The sequence below is a fragment of the Wasmannia auropunctata genome, unplaced genomic scaffold (genome assembly GCF_000956235.1).
Source record: "Wasmannia auropunctata unplaced genomic scaffold, wasmannia.A_1.0 LD335996.1, whole genome shotgun sequence".
NCBI classification, from domain to species: Eukaryota; Metazoa; Arthropoda; class Insecta; order Hymenoptera; family Formicidae; genus Wasmannia; species Wasmannia auropunctata.
Genome location: NW_012026894.1, coordinates 2,808,711 through 2,832,848, shown reverse-complemented (window position 1 = coordinate 2,832,848; position 24,138 = coordinate 2,808,711). Strand labels below are relative to the sequence as shown.

Here is a 24,138-nt window from a genome sequence, read left to right as displayed (position 1 = left end):
TCTCCTCTTTCTCTCTCTCTCTCTTCTTTCTCTGGCTCTCCACATCTCCTTCTATGCTCCTGTCTATGTTCTCTGCACATTTTTGCCCTACGTGTATTTCGTGAATTTCGTTATCCCGTCCGGCACAAGAAACGCTCAACAAGGGTCATAGCGGCGCAAAAAATCGTCTGTTGGAAAAATAAACGCGTTCTCGTTTTAAACTTCTGCGGGCGTGTACTTTCGCGATGTGTCATGCGATTCATCATCGGGCAATCGTCTGCGGTGTACCAATAAATCGGGTCGCCGTTCTCTGTACACGTTTACCATGCGCGAGCCGCTACGTGCATTTCGCAACATCGCGCTTGGATTGTTTCATCGTAATATCAGATTATTTGTCTACGCGAATGCAATCAGTCCGGTAAACATATCGAGGGAATGGTGATGTGGTGCGGGAAAAAAAACCCAGGGATGTGAACGACGAGAGGAGCGAAGGGGGGGAAGAGAATTGGTCGGCGTGACAGCAGCTGCAGCCGCTGCGCGCGTTGCAGAAGCGGACGACTGCAGCCGGATGAAAATTGCATTTCGGCGGTACACCCGCGCTCGTCCAGTTCGCTCACTTGTAGATCTCATTTCCTACGCCGAGCTTTCTAGCAGCCGTTCTATGCAGGTCGCACCTACCTCTCACTCTCTCTCTTTCTCTCTCCTTCCCTTCCTCCTCCCCCCCTCTCTCTTTCTCTCTCTCTCTCTGTCTAGCTCCCCTTTTCCACCACTTTTCGTTACCAACGCTGCATCGCGTCCTGCAGATCGACTATTATTGGCTCTGAAAAATCGAACCTTCAACTAACTGGCAATTTCCTCCGCTTGTTTTGTGCGCCACATCATCGCGTCGTTCGCTATTTCAGCCGAACGCATAACGCGATGCTGCTGGGTCCGTACATTGGCGAAAGACCGCCTTTCCTCTCGTTTACCTCCTACTCGAAACAACATTTTACGGCCGTATCGCCTAACGTGCGATTCCATAAAACTCCGCTCCGAAAATAATGGCTCGACCCTCCTCGTGTACATCTCTCGCGTTTCTACCGCGTCTCTCGCATCTCGCGTCGTCTCGTTCATTGCTCTCCAACATTCCGCTTTACTCTTGATCCTCGCGCGACGAATTAGTTTTCGATCTGTCGTACGAAATTTCCCCGAGGAGAGCCACGACGAAGTTTCTGCTCCCTCCGGAATATCGCGTCGAGTAAGTAATTTAAAGTAGCCTGAGATTGACCCGGTCCGTGCACAAGTAATAATTGAGCGTCACCGGAAGAACATAGAGTTCTCCCGAGGTGTTCCACTCCAAGGCTCACCTCGCTCCCGTCTCTTTTTCTCCTTCTCTCTCTCTCTCTCTCTCTCTCTCTCTTTCTCTGTAGCGCTTATTGCATTTGTGGAAAGAATGGCGCGAGGTGTCCTGAGAATTATGAGCGAAGGATAAAGAGGAAGGCGGAATGAAATGAGAAAGAAGGGGGCGAGCATACTCGGTCGATAGAACGTCATAGAATCGAGGTAAGACGCGACTTTTCTGTTTGCTTTTCATTCGCCGGGAAAAGCAGACCGTATCGTGAAAATGCATTCCTTCGCTCTCTTTCATTCGTCTCTCTTCTCGCTTTCCGATTATTTTGGTACCTAGCTACACAGTCGCGTTACTCCCCAACGGCCCGCTTTTTCGTTCTCTCGGTCGATTGCCACGAAACACTAAAACTTCATGATACTCTCTGCTTATCTTATTATTAACAGATCTGTCTTATCGTATAATTTTGCGTATTTTCTGTTTGTATAAAAAATAATAATTAATCTCTTTAATCTTTTAATCTTGTCTCAATAATAATATATGTGCGCGCGCATCTACAATTAGAAATACATTTCTTTTGTATATATAGAAAAGAATTCAGAGCAAATTAATCTTGGGAGTAAACAAGTACTCCACATATTCTCACTATTTGAATCTCAAAAAAATTTATCGCTCTGCGTAAAAATAGGAAAAAAGAACTTATTCAAATAAGCACCGTGGAAATTCGGCTGTCTAAAAGTGCATCGGCTTTAAAAATTTTTCGGTTATAGTCGATATCATTATTTGTGATTTGTGGCGAAACCAGCATCGCGATACGCGCCATTTTCAGGTGATGCATTGTTGCTGGATCGTAGATACCCGCGGCCGTGGACGAGATATATAAACCATCAGAATTTTACACGGACATTATACAGCCGTATATTTACGATAATGCATTATTTGATTGCAGTTTTACGACGCCGTGCTTTTACTATTATTCAGCCCCGGAGCATAAAACCACGCTTGGTGTGTGCAGGGTTCTGTATCTCGCAGTAAATCAAGTGCGAAGGAAATCCCTTGAATACGCTGATCCGCAATAAAAATTCTCGGGACAATCGCTCGTAGAAGGAAACATTCAGAAACGAGTCGCGCGCGGCTATATGGCGATGCCTCGCCTGAATAATATCGACAGTCTAACAATAATTTACTGGCATATTGTTCCCCGAGTGCATTTCGCAAGAACCAATGTTAAAGCTATTCAATTAATACTAATGGTTTTTTTTACGCTCGATTTATCTTTTTATCGAAATGAGAACCCTCGCGTTGACATTTAATCGTTTTACACAGATCTTCCATCGTCGACTTTTTTTTGTAAAAACTATAAATGGAAAAGACCAGAGTTATTAAAAAGTTCATTGTGTATATTCATTGCACAGCATACTTATTAGTTCAACGAGTAAAGCGGAACTCTCTTGTGCTCAGTACAAAAATAATGGAATAAAGCTACCATAACTCAGTTTGCATAAGACGCGGTTGCGTTGCGTAAGGCTGCAGCTATACGAGAAACTTCGTATAGTTGTTTAGTAGCGTTCGCTGTATCCTAAGTATTGCGATTTTAATAATGCTTTACGAGGGTAAAGCTCGTGCGTATTTATGACTCTCAGCTAGAGTAGTAATATTATCTTAAGGCTTGTAAGAGCCATGCTAAGACTGATGGCTGTTCTAGCCATGCTCTTGATTGCGAATGTTATTACTATTATTTTAGAGAGTATTATGGAAAATGTTATTGAAATGTCAATATTCAATATTATTACTTTTTTTGTCATATATACATATTATACGTATAATTATTCTGCTCGCGACGAAACTTAGTACAATCTATCGAATCGATCGAAGCGTATTGAGCTAACGTGAAACGTACATGTATACAATGAACCTGCAATGTAGAGGGTGCTATGAAAAGGGAAGCCGTGCGGTCAATTTATCCACCGACGTTTCCGACGTGCGAGCAATGCGAGTCTGTAGTTTACTCATCGATTCTTCGCGGTGCAACATAGCGGTGCTCTCATGTCATAGTTTCGCATTCGCAAAGAGATATTTATAGGGAGCGGTGTCCTAGCAACGCGCGGTCTAAAATTAATTTTAATTATATTTTTATATCACACATATATATATATATATATATATATATGTATATACACATACACATTTCTTTATATCCAATTCTTTATCTTTCTTCCTCTTTCAATCTTCAAATGCTTGGCATCGTCGCTGTCTTAACTTTACGATGCTCTGCCACCATAAAGTCAGTCTATCGAAAATTACGACGGAAAATCTTACAAAAACTAAGCCATCTTAGGTTAGTCGCAGACGAGCTTTCTTTTACGGGAAACACCAACGGTAAGTTGTGATGCGACTTCGTTGAGCACGGTGTTCGAATCTAAATTTAGTTTATGGCATCGATGCTTGAAATCACCGCTCTTTTTATTCTGTTTCTGATTGAAAACGCGCGTTGTAAAACTATTTTAAATTAACGTTTTTAAATATTACACTATCATAGAGTTTGTCAATTTTTTGTTTTTTTTCTTTCGCCATGCATTCCAATTTATTTGTTATTGCTTAGAAAAAATTGATTACGTGAATCAATGTTGGAATACTTTCTCCACTCTCATATAATTTGTATATGTATATTTAAAGAATACATAAAACTATATATATTTTCTAAATATATTTTCTTAGAATAAATTTATTTCTTTTTCTGTATCTTTTCTGTAGCAACGTTAAAATAAAATGTTACTATATATTTAGTTTTATAATTATCTATATTGGATGATTAAGTTTGTGAAATCGTAACAAGTTCAAGAAAAATTTACTACAGTGCATCTTGCTTACGATAGTTCTTGGTTAAGATATTTATATGTTTCACACATTTGTCTCTTCTCCTTTATCGTATATCTACTTTTTTGATAGCGAAAAGAACTCCGTCACGTCAGATGTATTAAATAAATGTTAGACAGTACTCGGTGTACAGTTCGTATACTTGGCAATTTCAACTTCCGGGAAATGATGCTGCATGGGAAGGCGGTCGGCGAGGAAGGATCTATCTGGGGAACATAGTCTACCACACTTTATCTCCTTCTTATAAATGAAACAGGTTATTTATTATCCAATAAAGAGACACTCCTGGCACGCGGCACCCCGCTGGGTACTTTACGGGGGTGGCAACCTCTGACGTGTAAATATCGAGGTTTCTCTGCGTCCCTCTCCGGAGACCACTGTACGGCGTTCCATCTTTTACACTAGTTTTCGACAGCACATATTCCGCACGTCGCATGAGAGAATCTCGAGTTACAAGGAAGGGAAGAAGTCCTCGGTGGCCAATTACTTTTCGATTAATTATTATAACATACTGATCTTACGATTCTACTTTATACGATCCAATAATTAGCAATTCTTCTCGATATTAAGTCTTCATTATTCAAATCATTCAGTAGAGTATTAGCATATTTTTGTTAAAAAACAGAAAAGTTTGTAAAAATACTACTTAATAAATCCAGCCTTCTATTTTAATACAGGTCTTTTTATAGTATTATATGAAAACCAACATTTTATATAAAATATTTTATACCCAAATGTATATTTAACAATTTCATTTGTACTTTTTTTCGTTATGTAAATGGTAATTTATTCCATATCTTTTCCCACACAAGTTATTTGTAGGCATGCAATGATACAGTATTTTTTAGTATATTTAAATTTCTATTTTTAAAGTTTTGTACTGATTCTTTTCAAATGGATTGCTAGGTGCGCTTTGTGTGTATGTGTATGTGTCATGGGCCAAATGAAAAATTGTGTAGCTAAGCCATTCGACAAAATGGCCTTCATTAAAACTTTGTACAGCTTTATAGAGGCGACTAGCCCGAGGTTGTTTTGCACATGCATGGTAGTGAACATGTTGCGGGACTGGGCAACGAAGCAAGCCTGATATAGCCTATATGTAGATTGCGAGATATGAAAATCCGGGATTATCAAACGCTTTGCCTGCCGTCCAAGCATAAAAGACGCGACAATTTAATCACATGCACTGCAAAAAGATTCGCAAAGCAACCCGCTGCGCGAAGTACGTTCTCTTCAACTACTTTCTTTTAAGCCGTGATTTTCAAGGAACACATCCCGCAGCATCCGCGCGCACACACGTGAAAACTTTTAACGAAGTTTGCGAAACAGCTGATTGATTTTCTCTTAACTCGATCCCAAGTTATCCTCGGAAACGTGCAACGCATCTCGAATATCACTCCAGAGATTGACCGGGATAGCATAACAACAATTTCTTTCTACTATCTTTGTAGATAATTAAAATAGCAAAATTGATATATAATTGGAGATGTAGGTAATTAGAAGTTTTAACTAACTGACTTTGTAGAAATTGTTACGGAATTATGTACAGACATAAAGAAAAATTCAACATCGCATATTTCAACTGAAATAAAATAGGAAATTAAGTCAAGAGAAAATGGAGGTATTTTTGTAAGATTTGAAATTTAAAAGAAAGTTTATCGAGCGTGAACAGGAGTTTTCTTTCGCAGCGAAATAATGGCTGCGGTTCTTCCGCAACCGTGTCATTCGGCACACTTGCGCTTGAAGGACATGCAGATTATCTCTTCGGGAGCGATTTCTTCGTCACGAGCGGTTACTTCGCTCCTCTCGTTTCCTAATTGATCCTATTAAGACGTCTTTCAAACAAGTTAGATTTCACGCAACGACGCTTTCTCCCGGGATGTTCACTTTGGTTAAACGGCAACTTCCGTCAATTCTTCACGAAAGAATTCCCGCCGTATTCGACAGAATAACGCTTTTCCCCGAGCCGCGCCGAGTTCTAGCAACTTCTGAATCCGTCACGATCCTCCGACCGAATTTTCTCGGAGGAAGGCATGCAAGGCTCCCTACTACTCGGATAGACTTCCTCGTCGTCCTCCATTGCCTTGTATTCTCACTCTCCCAGACACACTCTTAGTATTTTCACGGATTGTGACTTATCCCCGACGGAAGCAACGCATACCTTCTACGCAATCCTCTTTCTTCGGAGGCAGGGAAGCCAAGGTACAAGGCATGTCTGCATCTTAAGACGGCGGTAGGAATTCCGAAGAATTTGATAACTACCTATAACCGAGATCGCGTCGTAGACTTGCGACGAAAAATTTCCATTTCGTCGTCGAGCGCCGGCGCTGCATCTCGATGAAGAATTTCGTGGAACGACAAAATGATGTCTCACCCAATTCCCCCCGTTGAACGTATCTTATCAAATTTCGCAAAGTATTAACTCCGTCAAGAACAATTAAATCATCTGTTATTCAAATGCACATACGGAAATGGACTCTCGCCAAGAGTATACGCGTATAAAACATTGACTGAGTTATCCTTCCTTTTTTCCCCCGTGTTATCGGTCTAGCGTTGAATTTCCTCTTGGACTTTTATCCGCTTTTCTCATTCCGCTGTGTAACTCTTACACGAATCCTATCTCCGTATTTTTCTTCGCCCTTGACGGTTCCTTACTGAGCTCTCGGAAGTAACCCCTGCCGGGCCGTTATACCGCTATACGGAACATCCAACCTTGGATTCTGCCTGGTAGATATCTTTCTCTTCTAATATTTTCCGATACATCTTGACGTTGAGCCAAAGTCGCGCGCAATATGTAATACATCCAATTTCTAGTTTTCTCTAGCGGCTAGCCGATTCGGCCAATTTCATTTAATGTCTCACAGTTAGAATATCTTACGAGTACTATTCGATCGTGAAATATGTTTGCATATGAGAATATTTCAAACCCGAAATTCTATATATTCTAGTGACAGATATTGGAAACCAATCTGAGAGCAAGCATCCGTATATAAATGTGCCAACAGTACTTCTCTGCGGAGTTAATTTAATTTTCTCCAATTTTAAATAATTAAAAAAACTAAAAACAGATCGACCTAAATTTATTGCAATGTTATTTATAATGTAAATTAAGCTCTCTAACAAGTAATTGCATTTATTAAATAAGAACATTGACTAATTATCTGCCGGATTATTTTTGACAAACGTTTTAAAAATGCATTCAGTGATGATTCGTAGCCGGAAATACTATTCCGTTAGCGTTAGAATGACGGACACCATCAAAGGCTAATGGATTCGGCCAGGGGTAATTCCGATCCATTATCTCGCTTGTAGAGCCTCCATCGCGCGGTCTGTTCAATTTATCCTTTTGTTTTCTTTCGCGTTCTGTTTTTTTTGTAGCCGACTCACTCTTCTCTTCCATTCTTTTCCCTTAATTCTCCAATTGTTCGCGATCTATGATTCATTTAAGTAATTTCACACCGGTTTGTATAACTGCCAGAAATTTTTCAGTAAAATATTTAAAAAAATTACAGAATAACACTTCATATTATTATAATAATCGGTACATACGATATGATAAAGTACTGAGTGAGTAAATTAAGAACACAGTTGTGAAACTTTGCGAATTTTGCGAAAATTATATTCAAGAAGTATCAATCATTATTTCTTTTCACACTATATGATACAATATGAGGATATGATGTGAACATATAATATATATATATATATATATATATATATATATATATATATGTGTGTATAATAAAAAATTAAATGTTATAAAAGTATAATTTCCTTTGTTCCAGGCTTTGGCCAGGGTACGCCAGTGCACATAATAATCTTGGAACTCTCACGATAGACGATCAAGCGGAATATCATTTTCTAGCAGCAATTAACGCTCAACCTGGTCACGTAAATGCGCATTATAATCTCGGACGATTGTACAGGTCAGTGATAAACACTTTCTCTCCGAGAATAGGGTGCATTATATTACATTGCGGATTATCAATTGCTCATATTGTTTAATCAATTGGTCTAGCCATCGGTACAATTCATGAACTGCACCATCGTCAATTAATTACTAGGAAACCGTTGGGCGCTTCTGCATGATAAAAGTATCTCCCCATCTCCTAGTTCGCCGTTATATCAACGGGTTATCGACCCAGCGCAAGCCGCGTTTCCGACGGTAAATTTAGCATGAGCTGTAATTCCGGTGGCATGGTTAAAATTAAAGTTTAATTAACGTCTTCCTACTTGATAAATTAAAATTTAATTAAAGGCAGAAATAGGACACACGCGGCCGACCGATGCGTGCGTGGAACAATTTTCCGTTTATTGTGCGTAAATTGTGAAAACAAGCGATCTCATTTATTTCGCTTCCTTTTTCTACTGAGAAATTTTATTTGAAATCTGCACATATCCAAAATATTTATACAACTAATTGAATGTTTTTGATATTTCATTTACTTATATATATATATATATATATATATTATATATTGTTTATATATTTTATTTATAATATTTGTTTCATTTTTATCTCTATTAACGTAAACAATAGAAATCACAAAAACAAAAGAATTGTTTTTGCAATTAATTTTCATTAAAAAAATTTTTATATAGCATAGACGAAAAAATTTTTAATAAATTCAACTCAACTATTTTCTATAATGTTTAATTCAATGTATAATCAAACATAATTATCTATCAACTATTTAATATAACGATTTTCTATATAAGCATAACAATCTTATATAAGCATAACATATCAGCGTAACATTTTGTAATATAATATCGTTAAAACACGAGAAACCACGATATGTTTTAGCTTTGTTTTTATTATATTATTGGTATAACGTAACATATTTGTGTTATAATTGATTTTACATGATGTATATGTATTTGCGCATTGAATGAATTATACAATAACTTAACGTGGAATATACAGATATTGGATACAGGAATGATAAATCAGTGCACATACGACGTGTGCTATAATAAGATGATTCTCTTTAAAATAAAATAACTGTATGTGCGCGTGAACCGTGAGGCACATGTTTTTGCGTACAGAGAATTTTGATTACAGAAAATATGCGTTATTATCGCGAATATATTATTTGAATGTTATTCGTATTATTTATTTTAAAAATGTAGAAATATAAATAAAATTTGCTGTTTCTCATGAAAATGTTTGGAATTTTACACAATTTGTTTGTTTGTATTTCTCAAATATCGTTAATGTGATATTATATAGAACGACGGTTTCCAACCATTTCATTCTCTGGTGAGAAATATGATACGCAGATCAATTAGAAAAAAAACTGAAAAGAATTAAAAACAAAAAGTATAATATAATATACAAACATATATATATTTTAAAAATATACCCTCATTGTTCAAAAAGGTATCCATTTTTGCAAAGATTTAATTTTTTTTTCAAATATTTGCACATTATTTTATGTAGCATAAAATATTTCTCGCGATCCAGAAATGATTCACGTAAAGATTAGCAAATATAATGGCATAGGATATAATATACGACAAAAATTTGTGGAAAAAACCTGCCTTTGAGATATATTTTGAGCTAATCTAAGATATATCTTACATATAGACGGATATGCGTTCACATGACCGCTTTTTTATCTCGATTAATATTTCCCCTTTCCATCAGATGAAAAGATCGATAGAGCGATATTGGTAAAAAGTATCGCTCAAACTACAGGCGTAAACAGTAAAAACGGAATTGTCGATCGGCATTATTGGCGTCGGCATTCTCTGACAATTACCGAGTCTTTTGTCGGGCGTAAAGTCGATTACATGAAAGCGCACGACTATAATTCAACCGGACGCTTTCGCGAAATTGCCGTTCAATTTGTACGGGAACGCCAAATTTACCGCGGTAAATGTCCTTGTCCGTTGGTCTTTTCAACGGCCGAGCCTTTACCGGCCTATCAACCTACTTTGAAATATGTAGCATTTTCATCGAATAATAAAAGCGACCCAAGCAAGAAATAAATATTCGTGTTGATATTACTGAGACCGGCGCGCGCGATCGGTATTGAGTGATTAAATAATATTATTCGAACGATATGCATGGAATTTTATAATTGACGCTAATTAGAATCGAATTACTAGTTAAGAATAATAAATGGCAATCTTCCAATTATATTACGTTTCTTTACCCATTTATTATGTTCCATTGAAATCTTTCGATTAACTGATTGTGTACATATAATACGCTAGAAATTGATACGCATGTTGTTCAAATATCATTTATTTGGTATTCCGTATAGAAAAATTTTACGTTATAAAAGAATCAAATTGGTTAAATATGTAAGAATTTGTGTATTAAAAGTTGTTCAGATTAAATAATATTTTTCGTAACGCGCCTGTACAAAATACTTCACGTTCGTAAAATTCTGCTTTCAGAAGAACAAATCGAACCGAGCGGTGCATCGAGATGCTAAGAAAATGCGTATCGCTGGATCCGGCATACGCGCCGGCATTTAGAGTTCTAGCGAGAATCGCAACCGGTCCTGCAACAGGCGAGTTCCTGAGGCACGTAATTCACCTACAGCCACGAAACCCGGACGCCCTCGCCGAGTATGCTTACTGGTTATACAAGAACGGTGAGTTGCTAAATGAAATAAGCTCAGAGTAGCAAGTGGAAGACCTTCAAATCCCGGGTAGAGGAGAAGCACTACTTGTCGGCGAAAGTATAGAACAATCTCGTCAGAGTTAGCAGTTACCCAGGCAGTTCGCATGATCGCAACCCTAAATTTACACTCGCGGCAAAACTTGCTTTTGTCTCTTTTCAGGCAAGTGGTTGCCCTCGCTCCGCTACTATTTCAAAGCAATGGAGATCTTTTCGTCGCACAAACCGTCGCTTATTGGTACGCTCAGGATTTTGAGGTCGCGAGGTCAGTGGTCTAGAGTACACCAGCTCATCATCAGGTGAGCATTTGCATTCCACGTGCATGTGTATGCGTACATATTCCTGGAACGTATAAAGTCGCCATTACAAACTGGGAAAGTGGGACTCGAAACTCCTTTCCAAAAAACATACTCTATATATATACCTATATATATATATGTATATATAAAGGTTATTATGAGAATAACATCACATGTTGTTTTCTTCCACGCATCTAACCTAATTCGCACAAAAAAAAACGCGTTAAAACGAGCGAAAGAGTCGCGTCAAATCCATTTCCTCGGATTACTTAAAATAGCATCAAATCTACATAGTCCGGAGAATATCGCTCTAGTTTGGGTTTGCGCAACGTAATGTCCGAATTCGTAATTTCCTCGGCAACAGCGCGAGATCGTGTACAAACACGAGCTTTTCCACGTGTTACGAATTCCGTGCATGCGACGAAGCGTGGCTCCGTCGCGCGGAAATCCTTTCAATTTCAGATGGGCTTTACAGTGTTGCGTGAATCGAGCGGCGGGCTTATTCGCGCGGCAAGTACTCGGTACGTTAGCGCGCACGTCAATTCGCAATCAATAGACGAATTCAATTTTTTTCCGACGATCTCTTCGGACTCGATCTCTCCGTTCCGGGCGGGTTGATTAAAAATTCCACGCGATTTTCGTATTTCACGCGAAATAAATCGAAGAATAAAATAAAAAAATTGAAAAAAAGGAGAGAAAAAAAACGAAAACAGATTCGATACTGTCTCGCGAGTTGATGCGATCGTTCTGTCTCGACGGCCGAGTTCGCCATCGGCCGTTTATGTACGCGGCACATCTACGTACACACGTAGATTATACGATAACGGGCGCACAAGCGGCTGGTCCCCATGTTTTCGCTGCGACTGCCGTCACCCCATCGCCCATTTTTCCACCCTCGCACTGTAATCCTCCCGCGTCCTGCTGTGTGCAAATAGCGCCTATAAAACACGCACGGTAAATTTGCCAGCGACGATTCGCGCTGTTTTTGTAGTTAGTGTTCTCTTTCTCTCTCTCTTTCTCTCCCTCACTCTCACTCTCATTCTCTTACCCCTTCTCTCTCTTTATTTCGACGGGCTTGCCAACAACGAAGAGCCGCGGCAGCGAATCGCCCGAACGTATACGAATTTTGCAGAGTCCAGAGATAGGCACGTAGGCGTGGCCCGGGGGATGTAGGAGCAACGGGGCGAAAGGGGGTTAAATTTTGGAGAAACAACGCTCGGAGAGGCGCCGGCGGACAGGCGGTCGAGCAGCGAACCGCTCTCTCTCTCTCTCTCTCTCTCTTCTCCTCTCTATGTTGCTACCACACGCGAAATTTCAATATGCATCGTTTGACAGATGTGGCGCATCGCTCGAATTTTAAATGCAAATATAAATCTCCCCGCAGCCCGTAACGGATTGGGGGGGTAAAGGGCATAAAGTATATAGTTGCGTAGTGGCCGAAGGAAAATAGAAAGAAACTTTAAACTGTTGCCTTTTTACGAGATCTAGGTAATTACCATTTTACACGAGATCTAGATAAATACAAACTAACGAATAATTGCTCCGCTACCTGTTGTATTTATATCCATTTAAATTTTGTACATTGGAGCTGAGTATTTTACACGTAGTAAATGCCAAGTAATGTAATAACGTTGAATGCAATTTTTTCCACAAATAGAAATAGAGCAATTATTTTGTGTTATGTAATTATCCTTATAATTTGCGTTTTTAGAAAATTCAGATGAACAGTTTACGTTCTGTAAATTTCTGTTAAAAAAGGAATTATAAAGCTATCTTAAACCTATGACATTTTATCACGTCATATTGATCAATTCACCAGGCAATTTATGGACATACATATATGCTTTTAACTTACATGCTATTCGCAATGAGTATATGAACTATACATTGCTAGAAACGAGGAATTCACGTTTGTCGCTCGATGTTCCATTCAATGGCGACAGAACAAATCTGCAGTTGTAGAAGAATTATATCATTCGGAATATTCTTGTCCGTCAATAAACGTGCGAGACGGAGTTTGAAAGGCATTATTCAAACCGACGCCCGTAAACGGCAGTACAGTGACCTTGTTTAATTATATTATTTCAAATCGCGTCGTCGTCAACGGGGAAAACGTGCCGCAAACTTTTTATAACGCGAGGGTGCTTCACGTTTCATTTATTTAAAGCCAAGCCGAGGCGAGCTCCCAATATTTCCGCTTTCCATTCCGTACGCGATGGTCGGATTAATTTCTCATAAATCGCCTGCGGTTTTCGTTGATTGGGTCACGGTTTCATTTGTGCCTCGCTCCGGGACACGCCGTTTCCGATCTGAAGTAATTAAGTGTCGCGATCGGCACGTAGCTCGATATCGAATATCTCGTCCACCGTCCGCTTTTATGGACGTACAATATGATATTGACATTGTCGAGGAAACCACCGACTGAACGTGTGACATATTACGATACTATTTTAGGACAGTTGCTCTCTCTCTCTCTCTCTCTTTCTCTCTCTATCAAGTAGTTCAATGAAAATATATCTTTTATGAAATATTTTATGTACTCTCTAAATTTTCTAGAGTGAATCTCACTCCAACAGAGTGAAATCTCACTCCAAAAGAGCAAAAATACTGTCACTCGGCCACTTGAGTGGCAGTATTTTCACTCTTTAGAGTGAAATTTCACTCCAAAAATTTAGAGAGTAAGTCTTGCAGATATTTCTAATATACTCACAAGATCAGACAAGTAACTATATATTTATATTCGTACAATAAAAAATATTTAAACACGTATATTTTTTTATTATAAAATTAGGTAAATAAGATATTAGAGAGTTTTCTCAGTGTACGTTTATTTCATTTATAATTTCATTTAGAATATAATATCTTGTTTCATTTTAAATAAAATTATTTGTAAAAATAATTAATTTATTTCATATGATAGAACGTGCAAGATAATAAAAACTGATATAATTTTCATACGATTTATGACAACAGGAAGATTGGAAAAAGGTGTTATCTCAGTTCTTATGAAATATGCTATATCTTGCTCAATAAGTCATCGAGATGGACCATGGTTTCTTACAGAGATAAAATCTAATAGTCTTTGGACGCAATTTTCTCAGCCATTGACGAAGGTCTTTCCACTACATTGTCGTTAACAATGGAGTTATGCTCCACAGGGTGTTCGTGCTTAGGGTGAACGTTATAGAAAATATGAAGAATGACTCGGTCGGATACTTATAATCTTTTTTTCAGTGTCATTTTTCTTTTGTATTCACTTGTTATTACAAAGTATTTTTACAAAAGAGATATGTATATATTTAAGTTTATATTCAAATTTATTCATATAAATATACTATTTAATTATTCTTACGGCTAATAAAGCATGATGCCCACGGTATAGGGGGGTTTCTGTTCTGGAGATACAACCTCTCAAATCGATAAATTCATTTAGAGTATGATGAAACCTATCGACCAATACCAAATTCAACTGTTTTATAGACAGGGAAAGTTGGGAAAATCATGTTTAAAGTTTTCCAAGTCGGGCTAATGTTGACTCTAACTACTTCCGATTTATCAACGATTAATTCGTTAAAGGCTAAGGTATTTAAATGTGAAAATTGCTTTATATGGGTTTTTGAGCTCGCTGAATCCAAATATGGTATCAGAATTTTAAAGTTCAATATGGCGAACCAAAAAAGATTAATCTCTTCTTTATTATAAAATAAACGCTACTACTCTTGCTCTTTGCTGAATCCAGAAATAACGAAAAGGTGGCGAGTATATATTCTCATTTTGTTCTTTTATTTTTTTTACTTTTTCTGTTTTTAATTTTTTTTTTACTTATTTTGTTTTAATATTTTTTTTGACATTTTTAAAATAATTTTAAAATTCTGATATATTTGGATTCAACGAGTTCAAAAATCTTAGAATATCCATTTTCATAAAAATTATCTATTTTCTACTTTTAATCGCCATACTGGAGCCGCCATTTTGAATTTCGAAAATCTAACATTAGATCTAAATTTTGCGACTCCCAAAATCCATATAAAGCAATTTTCACGTTTAAATATCTTAGCCTTCAACGAATTAAACGTTGATAAATCGTAAGTAATAAGAGTCAACATTGGCCCGACTTGGAAAACTTCAAACATGATTTTCCCAACTTTCCCTGCCTATGAAACAATTGAATTTAGTATTGGCCAATAGGTTTCATCATACTCTAATTGAATTTACCGATTTGAGAGGGTATATCTCCAGGCAGAAACCCCCCTATACCGTGGGCATCCTCCTTTATAACGCTATGCAGTATATTAATTTGATAATGAGATAAACATTGTGTTCGTTCGCAAAAATAATTTTCGCGGAAACTTGTAAATGTATAAAAAGAAATGTTCAACATTTTATAATTATATATATTAATCATTTGTTTTATAGCAATAATTTTTTATAGTTAAATTAACAGCAGCGACAATTAATACATTATTTATTATTGAATAGAGAAGATTATAACTGCCGAAAATATCGCCAATTATTGTCACGTTTTAGAAGCGCATTTTCTCCGTGAATATGCTAAAATCGTTTGATCATCGCATGTGAAATCGCTTGGTACAAATGTTTTCTGTCCAATGCGTTTCCATTTCATTTAAAGAATTCTACAAAATATTTCATTTTCAAAACATTTGGCTAAATTACTGTAAAATGCAAAGTCACGTGCAGCGAGTGTCGAAAGTATACGCTTGCATGTGAAAATAATTTTGAAATATAGTCTCATTTATATTGTTCAAATTTACTTATTTGCCTATCATTAAATTATGCCAATTCAAATAATTTGAAAATCGAAGCGCATGTGGTGCGTACGCATTGAGATAAATATTTATTGGCTCATTAATTAACGTGCAAAGTTAACTTAAAACTTTCATTAAGCACAACGAAATTATCTCGTAATTGTAACTCCTGCTAAAGTCAAAATGAATATGTTCCAGCGCGCAGGCGAATCGTTTAAAATAACATCTAGAATAAAGATTAACACGTTAATCGAATGGCTGGCTACAGTGAAGGTTTATCGAGTTATCCTCTTCCTCGCACTTGTTTTTTCCTATCAGACATATAAATTTAGAGAAAAGCCACTGTACGGGAGATAATGGCACGAGCGCGGTAACGTCGTCGCACCGCGCGCCGTTGCGTTAAGCGCTCAACGAACTGATAAATCGAGAATTTACCGACGCTATCTGTATATCGCCGTAGGTAGGTTTGTCCGATGAAACGCAACGCGTTTGTCCGCGCAAATCTTTCTTTTTTTGTTTTTTCTTTGAAGTTTAACATTCGTAATAAACGCGAGATGAAAGCGCGTGTGTTGCAAAAGATGTGTGTATTGCCAATTTCGCTGGCAATCGCGAACCGTAACGATGCATCGTTACGATCGTGACGAACAGTTCCGATTGTGGTCGAGATCTCTCACGTAACTTGCAACAACAGTTTGGACGCGTGAAAGAAATGCGCGTGTGTCGCAATAATTTTAGATTCACCTTCGCCGCTATCGCTTTCCGCGAGGCAGGATGCGATATTACACCGGCGTATTCGCGCGCGACCATTGCCAGCCGAACGCGGCCTCTATCTTTCGCTGTAAATAGCGATTTTATAATTCATGGAACGCCCGTGTTTCATCCGGTTCTATCGGTGAACCACCGAACGGCCGATATGACCGGCGGTATAGCCGCGCGCGTTACCACTTCGTTACAACCACAGTTGAGTTAGAGTTTATTTCACGCGAATGTCCGCCCGAGATAGAAGGGCTCGCGGTTGGCTTTAACAATACTCACCGCAAAACTTTAATTCTGCAAAACTTTAATCCTTAAATCCTCTAGCGAAATCATAAGTGGTATTTGCACAGCGGTATTCATTTTTGCTTTAGAGAGAAACATAAGATTTTATTATATTTTAATATCCGCATGGATTTGCCAAAATTGTGCTGGTTTCGATGTTAAAAAAAAAAAGTCAACAGTGATACCGTAGTTTTTTGAATTTTTTCCGATATACTTTTTTAACAACTACTGTGTTTTTGTTTTGATATTATTTAGACTGAATTGGTCATGTTGGTGCAACTGCATGTTGCAGTAACATGACTATCTCCCAGTAGGACGTATACGATCGATCACGAGCGATTTCAAACTGACCCGATGTGCTCGGAGACACGTGAGATTGCTAAGTCACGTTGCGATTACAGTCGGCTCGGACCAGGCGAACGTCAACGTTGTCGCTGGCGCGGGTCGATATCGGCATTGATACTGGATGAGGGGTGAAGCTAGCTATTCGATATACATAGGCACGCGTTCGATTAACCGGTACGAAAACGCTGGTATTGTCAATGCTTCGAACCTGCTCTAACTGCGTCCGCGTAAATGTTACGGCCTTGATAACGATCAGGATTATTCGGGTGACTGAATGTGCAGCAGGGACACAATACAGCGTTCACTTTGACATCACAAGATTCATTCGCTTGCGAGAGAAAGCTATTGAGTTACAATTATGCGATATTACGTCTATGACGCACGACGCATTGGAGCTGTATCTTTCTGCGTTACGTGAGTTGTAAACCTGTAAGAGTCGCAATGCGGCCGTTTTAGTTTTGACAAAAAAAAAAGTATACAAATATTTCGTACACGCTATTTCGGTGTATCGATCGATGATATTTCAAGTAACGATTCGAACATAACAAATTGCAGCTTGATTGATTAATGTATAAATTGTTCTTTTTGCGATCATAATCAAACGATTCTAAGATAAACAGACTAAAGTGGAACAAAAATTGTATTATGTATAGATATTTTACATCGAAGCTATCGAAAATATACCATAGCCGAGTTTACGAGTCAAATATACGTGGATATAAGATCGCGAACGTTTGTATCATTCTCGTCTATCAATTTCCTCTCTTTTACGCCTCGTAAATACGATGCTCGAGCGTGAGTGGAAAGACCACGGATGAACTTAGAGCGCAAGTGACGCGTAAAAAAGGGTATGTCACTTACGAATTTATTTTATGGAGGGTGAGAACGGATGTTGAATAATGACACGGGTACTACATCAGCACGAAAATCGATACTGAGGAATTTCAAGCAGAGAAGGGGGGAGAGAGAGAGAGAGAGAGATTCAATTTAAAGAGGAAATAAATCTTTATTCTCTTCAGCAATTGTGAATCCTTTCTATAATAAAATATAATATGCTATTTCTATAATATAAGATATAATATATTATATAAAAGATGGACCTCTAAAAAAAACGCTTTTGCCTACGGAATATACAGCTCGCTATGCAACATAATTTTACACAAATTTTACACGAAAGCAAACAAATATGAATTGTGTGGCATGCTAACAATGTGGAATTTTATTTTCCTTTCTGTTTCAGATGGCATTTAATGTTACGAGCGAAACGAGGAGGCTTCATCTATCGCGGGGATTTGTACATTCGTGCGTGGGAGTTACAAAGCGAGTCTCGTCAAAGGACTCATCAACATCAACGGAATCTCTGTATATCGGTTAGTAGTTTCGGCCATACGAGCATCGCGTGTATAGTGGCAAAGTTTTGCGGATTTAGAGTTCGCCGTTTCTCTTGCCACCATCTGCTATCTTCATGGGCCTTTGTCTATCAAAGTGGATAATCTTAAAACTTATTACTAGCACGATACGCGATGTACGATTCTGATTTTCCCCGCTACTGTTTCTATATTGGGTACCTGACTAAGATTCTTTGGTCACGTTGTATGGCCATAACTCTAATTAAATGGATGTAGTTCCGTTTAGTCTCTTTCCCTCTGTCTTTCATCATTCCGCTCTCATTTCAACTTAGTACCCTCGAGCACGACTTGTTCCACTCATTAAAGATTTAAGTACTTGCACATTTAGCCACACATTATCCTCTTATCACTTTGTCTGTGGATTAAGTCGCTTTTGTGATTATCACGTGCACACTGATAATAATCGTTAAGCTACCCCTTTTGCTGGAACATTTATGAAGCAGCTTCAGAAATAAATGAATATTTTTCTGAAGTCACGCAAAGAGAACAATGCAGCCTTCTCCCTTCTTTGTTCAACGAACTTATACGTTCAACGAACTTGCGCGTCTATTTGTATGCCAGAGGAGGCATACAAATAGACGCATGCATATACTTTTAAAATTTGACCGCGTATACATAAATCATAAATCAAAACCGACTGTAAATCGTAGTGGCACGATAGCATTTGAAATATTTACGCAAAAGTAACGTCAGCCATGGCTGAAAGCATGACGTACGGCAGTAAGTAGAATTTGCGAAAGCTACATAATTCTGAAATTGCATTTAGTTCAACTAGAAACTTCTGTATATTTGAACTGATATTCAGCATTAATATTCTCAGATTTTCATGTACTCTCTCGCTATATTCATAGGCGATGATATTAATTAATTAATGCACTACATCATTACTGTGTTACTATTTTAACTTTCGCAACTGCGTATTCTCCTACTGTGTAACAGTCGTTTAATATCACGTTAAATTTCGTATATCGACGCTCGTCGAAGAGCACCTCGCATTCGTCACGATCCGTATATAGAGTGAGTTATCATCCACGCGGCAATTACCGTCCGTATATGCATACGCCCCGGCGCGCGGCGCGGCGGCGACGGACGCGGTAATCTGTAAAGTGTAAATCATGGGGAAAGAGAGAGAGAGAGAGAGAGAGAGAGATCGCTGCAAATTTCGCTAGAGCATCGGCAATTGTCTGTTGTAGGAGAACGGATGTTCGAGGCCGCGCGTGGCCAGCGTGTCGGTGCAACTCGAACAAGACAGCAACAAGTCGGAACAGCTGCAACGGGCGCCGCGTTGTAATGTGCGCGCCTGTAGACAGCCAAGAAAAGGGAAGGCGCGTGTGACCGCGCCCACCCTGCTCGTACAGAATTTTCTGGAGACGCTTTAGTCCGCCCCGATCGGGGAACGGGTCTACCTTCTGCTCGTTCGCCAGCTGAGAACAGGCCGTGGGAGATGAAGAGATGAGCGCCGACAGCTCTGACCGCGTAAGCAAGCCTCGTCCGACGATCGTCAGCGACGAAGAGAGTCCTATTATAGTGGAATGCCTGAATATTTTTCGTATGCCGTGTTTGTGTGCTAATCCGGGACCCCCGCAAGCCCGACCCTTGTCGCGGATCAATCACGATAACGAAGTGGAAGAAGGTATGCATATATCGTTATCGTTTATATATATGTGTCCTCGCGTTCTTCGTGGCATCCTGTTTATCCTGTCGATCGGACAGCGACGACGCGAGTCGCGGTCTCTTCGAAGAAATATAAAGTCGCTAATGAGTAAAGAAAAAAAAAAAATAAATAAAAGAAAAAAAGCAAAGAAACAGATGCCTGCTCCGTAGAGTAACTTTGGCTTCGAACGTGGATAAAACGTTCTGAAATCGTTCACGCCAGGACAAATGACAATGTGCGCTAATGGTGAGAATTGAATGCTAGAATTAAATTCCTTGAAAATTATTTTGCCACTTTTAAATTCATCATAAGAATACTTAACGAGAGAGGACCAAGGGAGGATTCGAGCGATTAACTCGTGTGCGACGAACGATTATGCCAAGTTTATCGCGTATTGATTAAACGCATAATCAGACGTGACATAAAGTCGTGTGCGTTCAAGCGTGTATCTATCTATACTTTTGAAAAACGTGATAATTGTAATTGGTAATATAGTTACATGTACGACGTGTTTCGATAAATATTTGCTGTATCTCGTGTGTGCTTTCAACGTTTTTACGATGTCCGTTTCCCGACGAGGCGATAAAGCTGCCGTTGTATATGTAATACCAGAAATACGAGATATTTCAACACACAAATAATATCGTAATAAAAATTGAGGATTACATTTATGACAAATATCTTGACAAAAATATGGACAATTTAGCGGAATTATAGTCATCTCAAAAATATTTGATATGAGTGGATCGTCATCCTAAAAATAACTCGATCTCCCTATTAAGGAGTTTGTACTCATAAACGTTCATAATTTTCATTATCAACAAATGTATGCACACACATACATACGTACACATATACATATATATTGTTTGAGACATAGTATATTATATATATATTTTTTGCCGAGGATGAAAGCTGTAGACGGAAAATAAAATCATAGCGTCAAATTTTCTCTTTCTCATAATAATGACAATAGCACAGTGCATGAGAAGAGAATACGTATTTAACTTTTGAGACTCTTTCTCGGATCATACTTTGTGTTCCTCTCTCGTAGATACGCAATTTTACGCACGTAAATACACGGTGCCAATCTAGGGTAATGAATGTGCCGCTAATCTGTGGCGTTTGGTATGGCTTTTGTATGAAAATTAAAGAAACAAATAATTTTAATGAAATACATTCTTCGATGAGCTTGGTATGGCAGTGTTTTATTGCAAGTATATCGTAAAGAGGACTTTTAATTCTCAGTTGACAGTTTCTCTTATCAACGTTTATGAATTCATTATAAAAGAGATTACTCATGTAATTTCACACACACGCGCACATTGGTTAGATATTAACATCAAAATTATGTTATTACATTGATTGTAATATTGAAATAGCCAATGAATTGATTGAAATTTTGCTGGGAATATTTACAGTAATTTATAAAATTAAATCGATTCTTTTGCGATTAATATAATATTCATCAAATAACTGTCTAGCAAGCTAAATAAAAGGTAATCTGTTAATATCATTACATAATGTGACGGACTTTAATTATAATTATTTGTACGTCACTTTACGTACATACTTGCGAAAAACCTTGTCGAAACTTAATAGAAGACCAATGTATATACCTGTATACAGAAAAGAAATGTTACATCGAACGTTTTGTCGATGCTTATTAAACTTCTCTACTATAAATTATTGTCATGTAATATCGTTATAAACAAACTCGAGTAAATAAATTTTGGCCATCCGGTTACGGCCTGTGGTACTTCGCAGAACATTGCGAATAGTGGGAAAAATGCAACGAAACGAGAATAAGATCTAAACTATAATGGTATATGGAAATGGTAATGCATATGTATGAAGTTACATTTTCAGTTACTATATCTTTCTGTGTCTACGACTCTTGTTTGTTATTCCCAGCACGAATATTTTTATTCCAGTGTTGCGCTTTGTGATAAACATTAAATAGAATATATCAATTTTCTCGTGTTGATTTGCATTTAATAATATCAGTCATAACATGTGAACCATACTTAATATTTTTTAATTTTATGCGTAGATGAATAAATTTGATTATTATACTATTTTAACAATCGGTCAAATTGGAAAAAAATTTTATTAATGAAAACGTTAACATGATATATATAAATTATGCGTTAATCGGCCAGCGTCAATCAGAGTTGCATCAATTTTGCGCAAGCATAATACTATCATTACAACTAAGAGATGAGGAATTAAGAGAGTTCCTCGAAGAACCGTATGAATGAAGCTGTTATGATAGGAGGTCATAGGAGAGTTGCTCATTAGCTAAGATAAGAAATAAAATACTTGCAGGCTAATACATTTAATACAAGGTATGATGGAAGTGAGCTGAGTATTCTATTTTTCGTACGTTTAAGCCTTAGGCATTTCTCCAATTTTAACGGAAAAATAAGCATCTAGCACCACTGCATTTCATTATGAATTCCATGAGATAGCGTAGTTGCGCATATATAAAAATTACATTACCCGTGACAGATACGTCTATTCTGCTATATTAGCGAAGACAATTTTGTGATATTACGTAATGGTGATTAAACGTCGAAAAGGATCCGGCGGTTAAAAATAATTTGCAATTCATATAGCTGCAGGAATTGAGCCCCGTACTTTCTATGTAAATGTTAGCGAATATAATTCGATATATATTACAATATATTTTGTTTTTATCGTAGCAATTTTTTTCCTATCAGGACGTTTGGCCGATCGACAAATCCAACAGCCAATTAGTGTTATCCTCATACGAACGGGTGGAATGTTTCGTGGAAATGAATATAGCATTATCGATCCGTTTAATAGCACTGACGAAAGTGAGAACGTTTAAAAACAAAGATACAAAATTGGAAAATTCGCGGTATTGAAGTTGCGGAAGTTCGGTATCAGAAATTGAACGTGGGGCCGTGTATAATTAGCCGCAATTTGATTAGTCTAGGTTACTACTCGATAGACCAGTTTGTATATCTAATTACGATACGTTATTACTCATACTCATTGTGAATAATACAGCAATTATAAATTATCATAATAAAGTGTATGTTTATATACATATATACCCACGTGTGCTTGATTTATGTGCTGGTATCCGACAATATTGGCGATTCCAGACTACCTATACCTAATCAATTATCCAGTTTTCCCCCGTTTAATTATGGCCGTCCGGCCAAAATTGCGGTCTCGTCGACCAGGCTACGGTAAATTTACAGATCGCCCTTCCTCCCACAGGCATGGCAAGAATAGGTCGACAAACTTTAGCCGGAACTAACATGATAGCGCGGTCATAATTTTCATTAAGTGCGTAATGTGTATTTGTTACTAGAATCGCAATAATGTATCTCGCAGTTACAGATGTCTCTTCGCCGAAAAGACTGTTTATTTAGTATCTTTAACACGGTGCATTTGCTTAAATTGCGAGAATCATTTGAAAATTACATTCACCTCTACGTCATGCAAATATTGCAATTTAAAGGAATTTCGTTCGACATGTAGAATTTAAATAAAATTTTTTGTTTTAGTAATAAATTTGTCTGCGCGCACAGACATTCTCATCTACATCAGCGAAATGCAAATTGTCGTCGCCGCAGACCGAAATAAATAATCGTACGCGATTCTTTTCATTTTGCGAACGAATATATACATATATATGCATGCATCCGCGCATAACCGGCACACACCTGAGCAAATCTACCAAGCCGTGCGCAGGTGGTTTTGAAGAGTCGCTGGCATTATGTTCGGCTCACAATGAGCGCGTACTAACACTCTCACTCTATAGTCGGCAACGCC

The 24,138-nt window shown here is 37.9% G+C and overlaps 1 protein-coding gene across 2 annotated transcripts in view; it reads left to right on the top strand.

The window, feature by feature from the left end:
* LOC105453706 (transmembrane and TPR repeat-containing protein 1-like) overlaps nt 1-21,713 on the top strand; it is a 122,718-nt gene extending 101,005 nt beyond the window's left edge. For both annotated transcript variants that reach the window (XM_011695870.1, XM_011695871.1), the window contains exons 11-15: nt 7,969-8,109; nt 10,592-10,791; nt 10,981-11,116; nt 18,506-18,635; nt 19,868-21,713. In XM_011695870.1, coding sequence (XP_011694172.1) covers nt 7,969-8,109; nt 10,592-10,791; nt 10,981-11,116; nt 18,506-18,635; nt 19,868-20,053 — 793 coding nt within the window. In that variant the 3' untranslated portion in view covers nt 20,054-21,713. The remainder of the gene's footprint in view (nt 1-7,968; nt 8,110-10,591; nt 10,792-10,980; nt 11,117-18,505; nt 18,636-19,867) is intronic.
* The last annotated feature ends 2,425 nt before the right edge of the window (nt 21,714-24,138 follow it).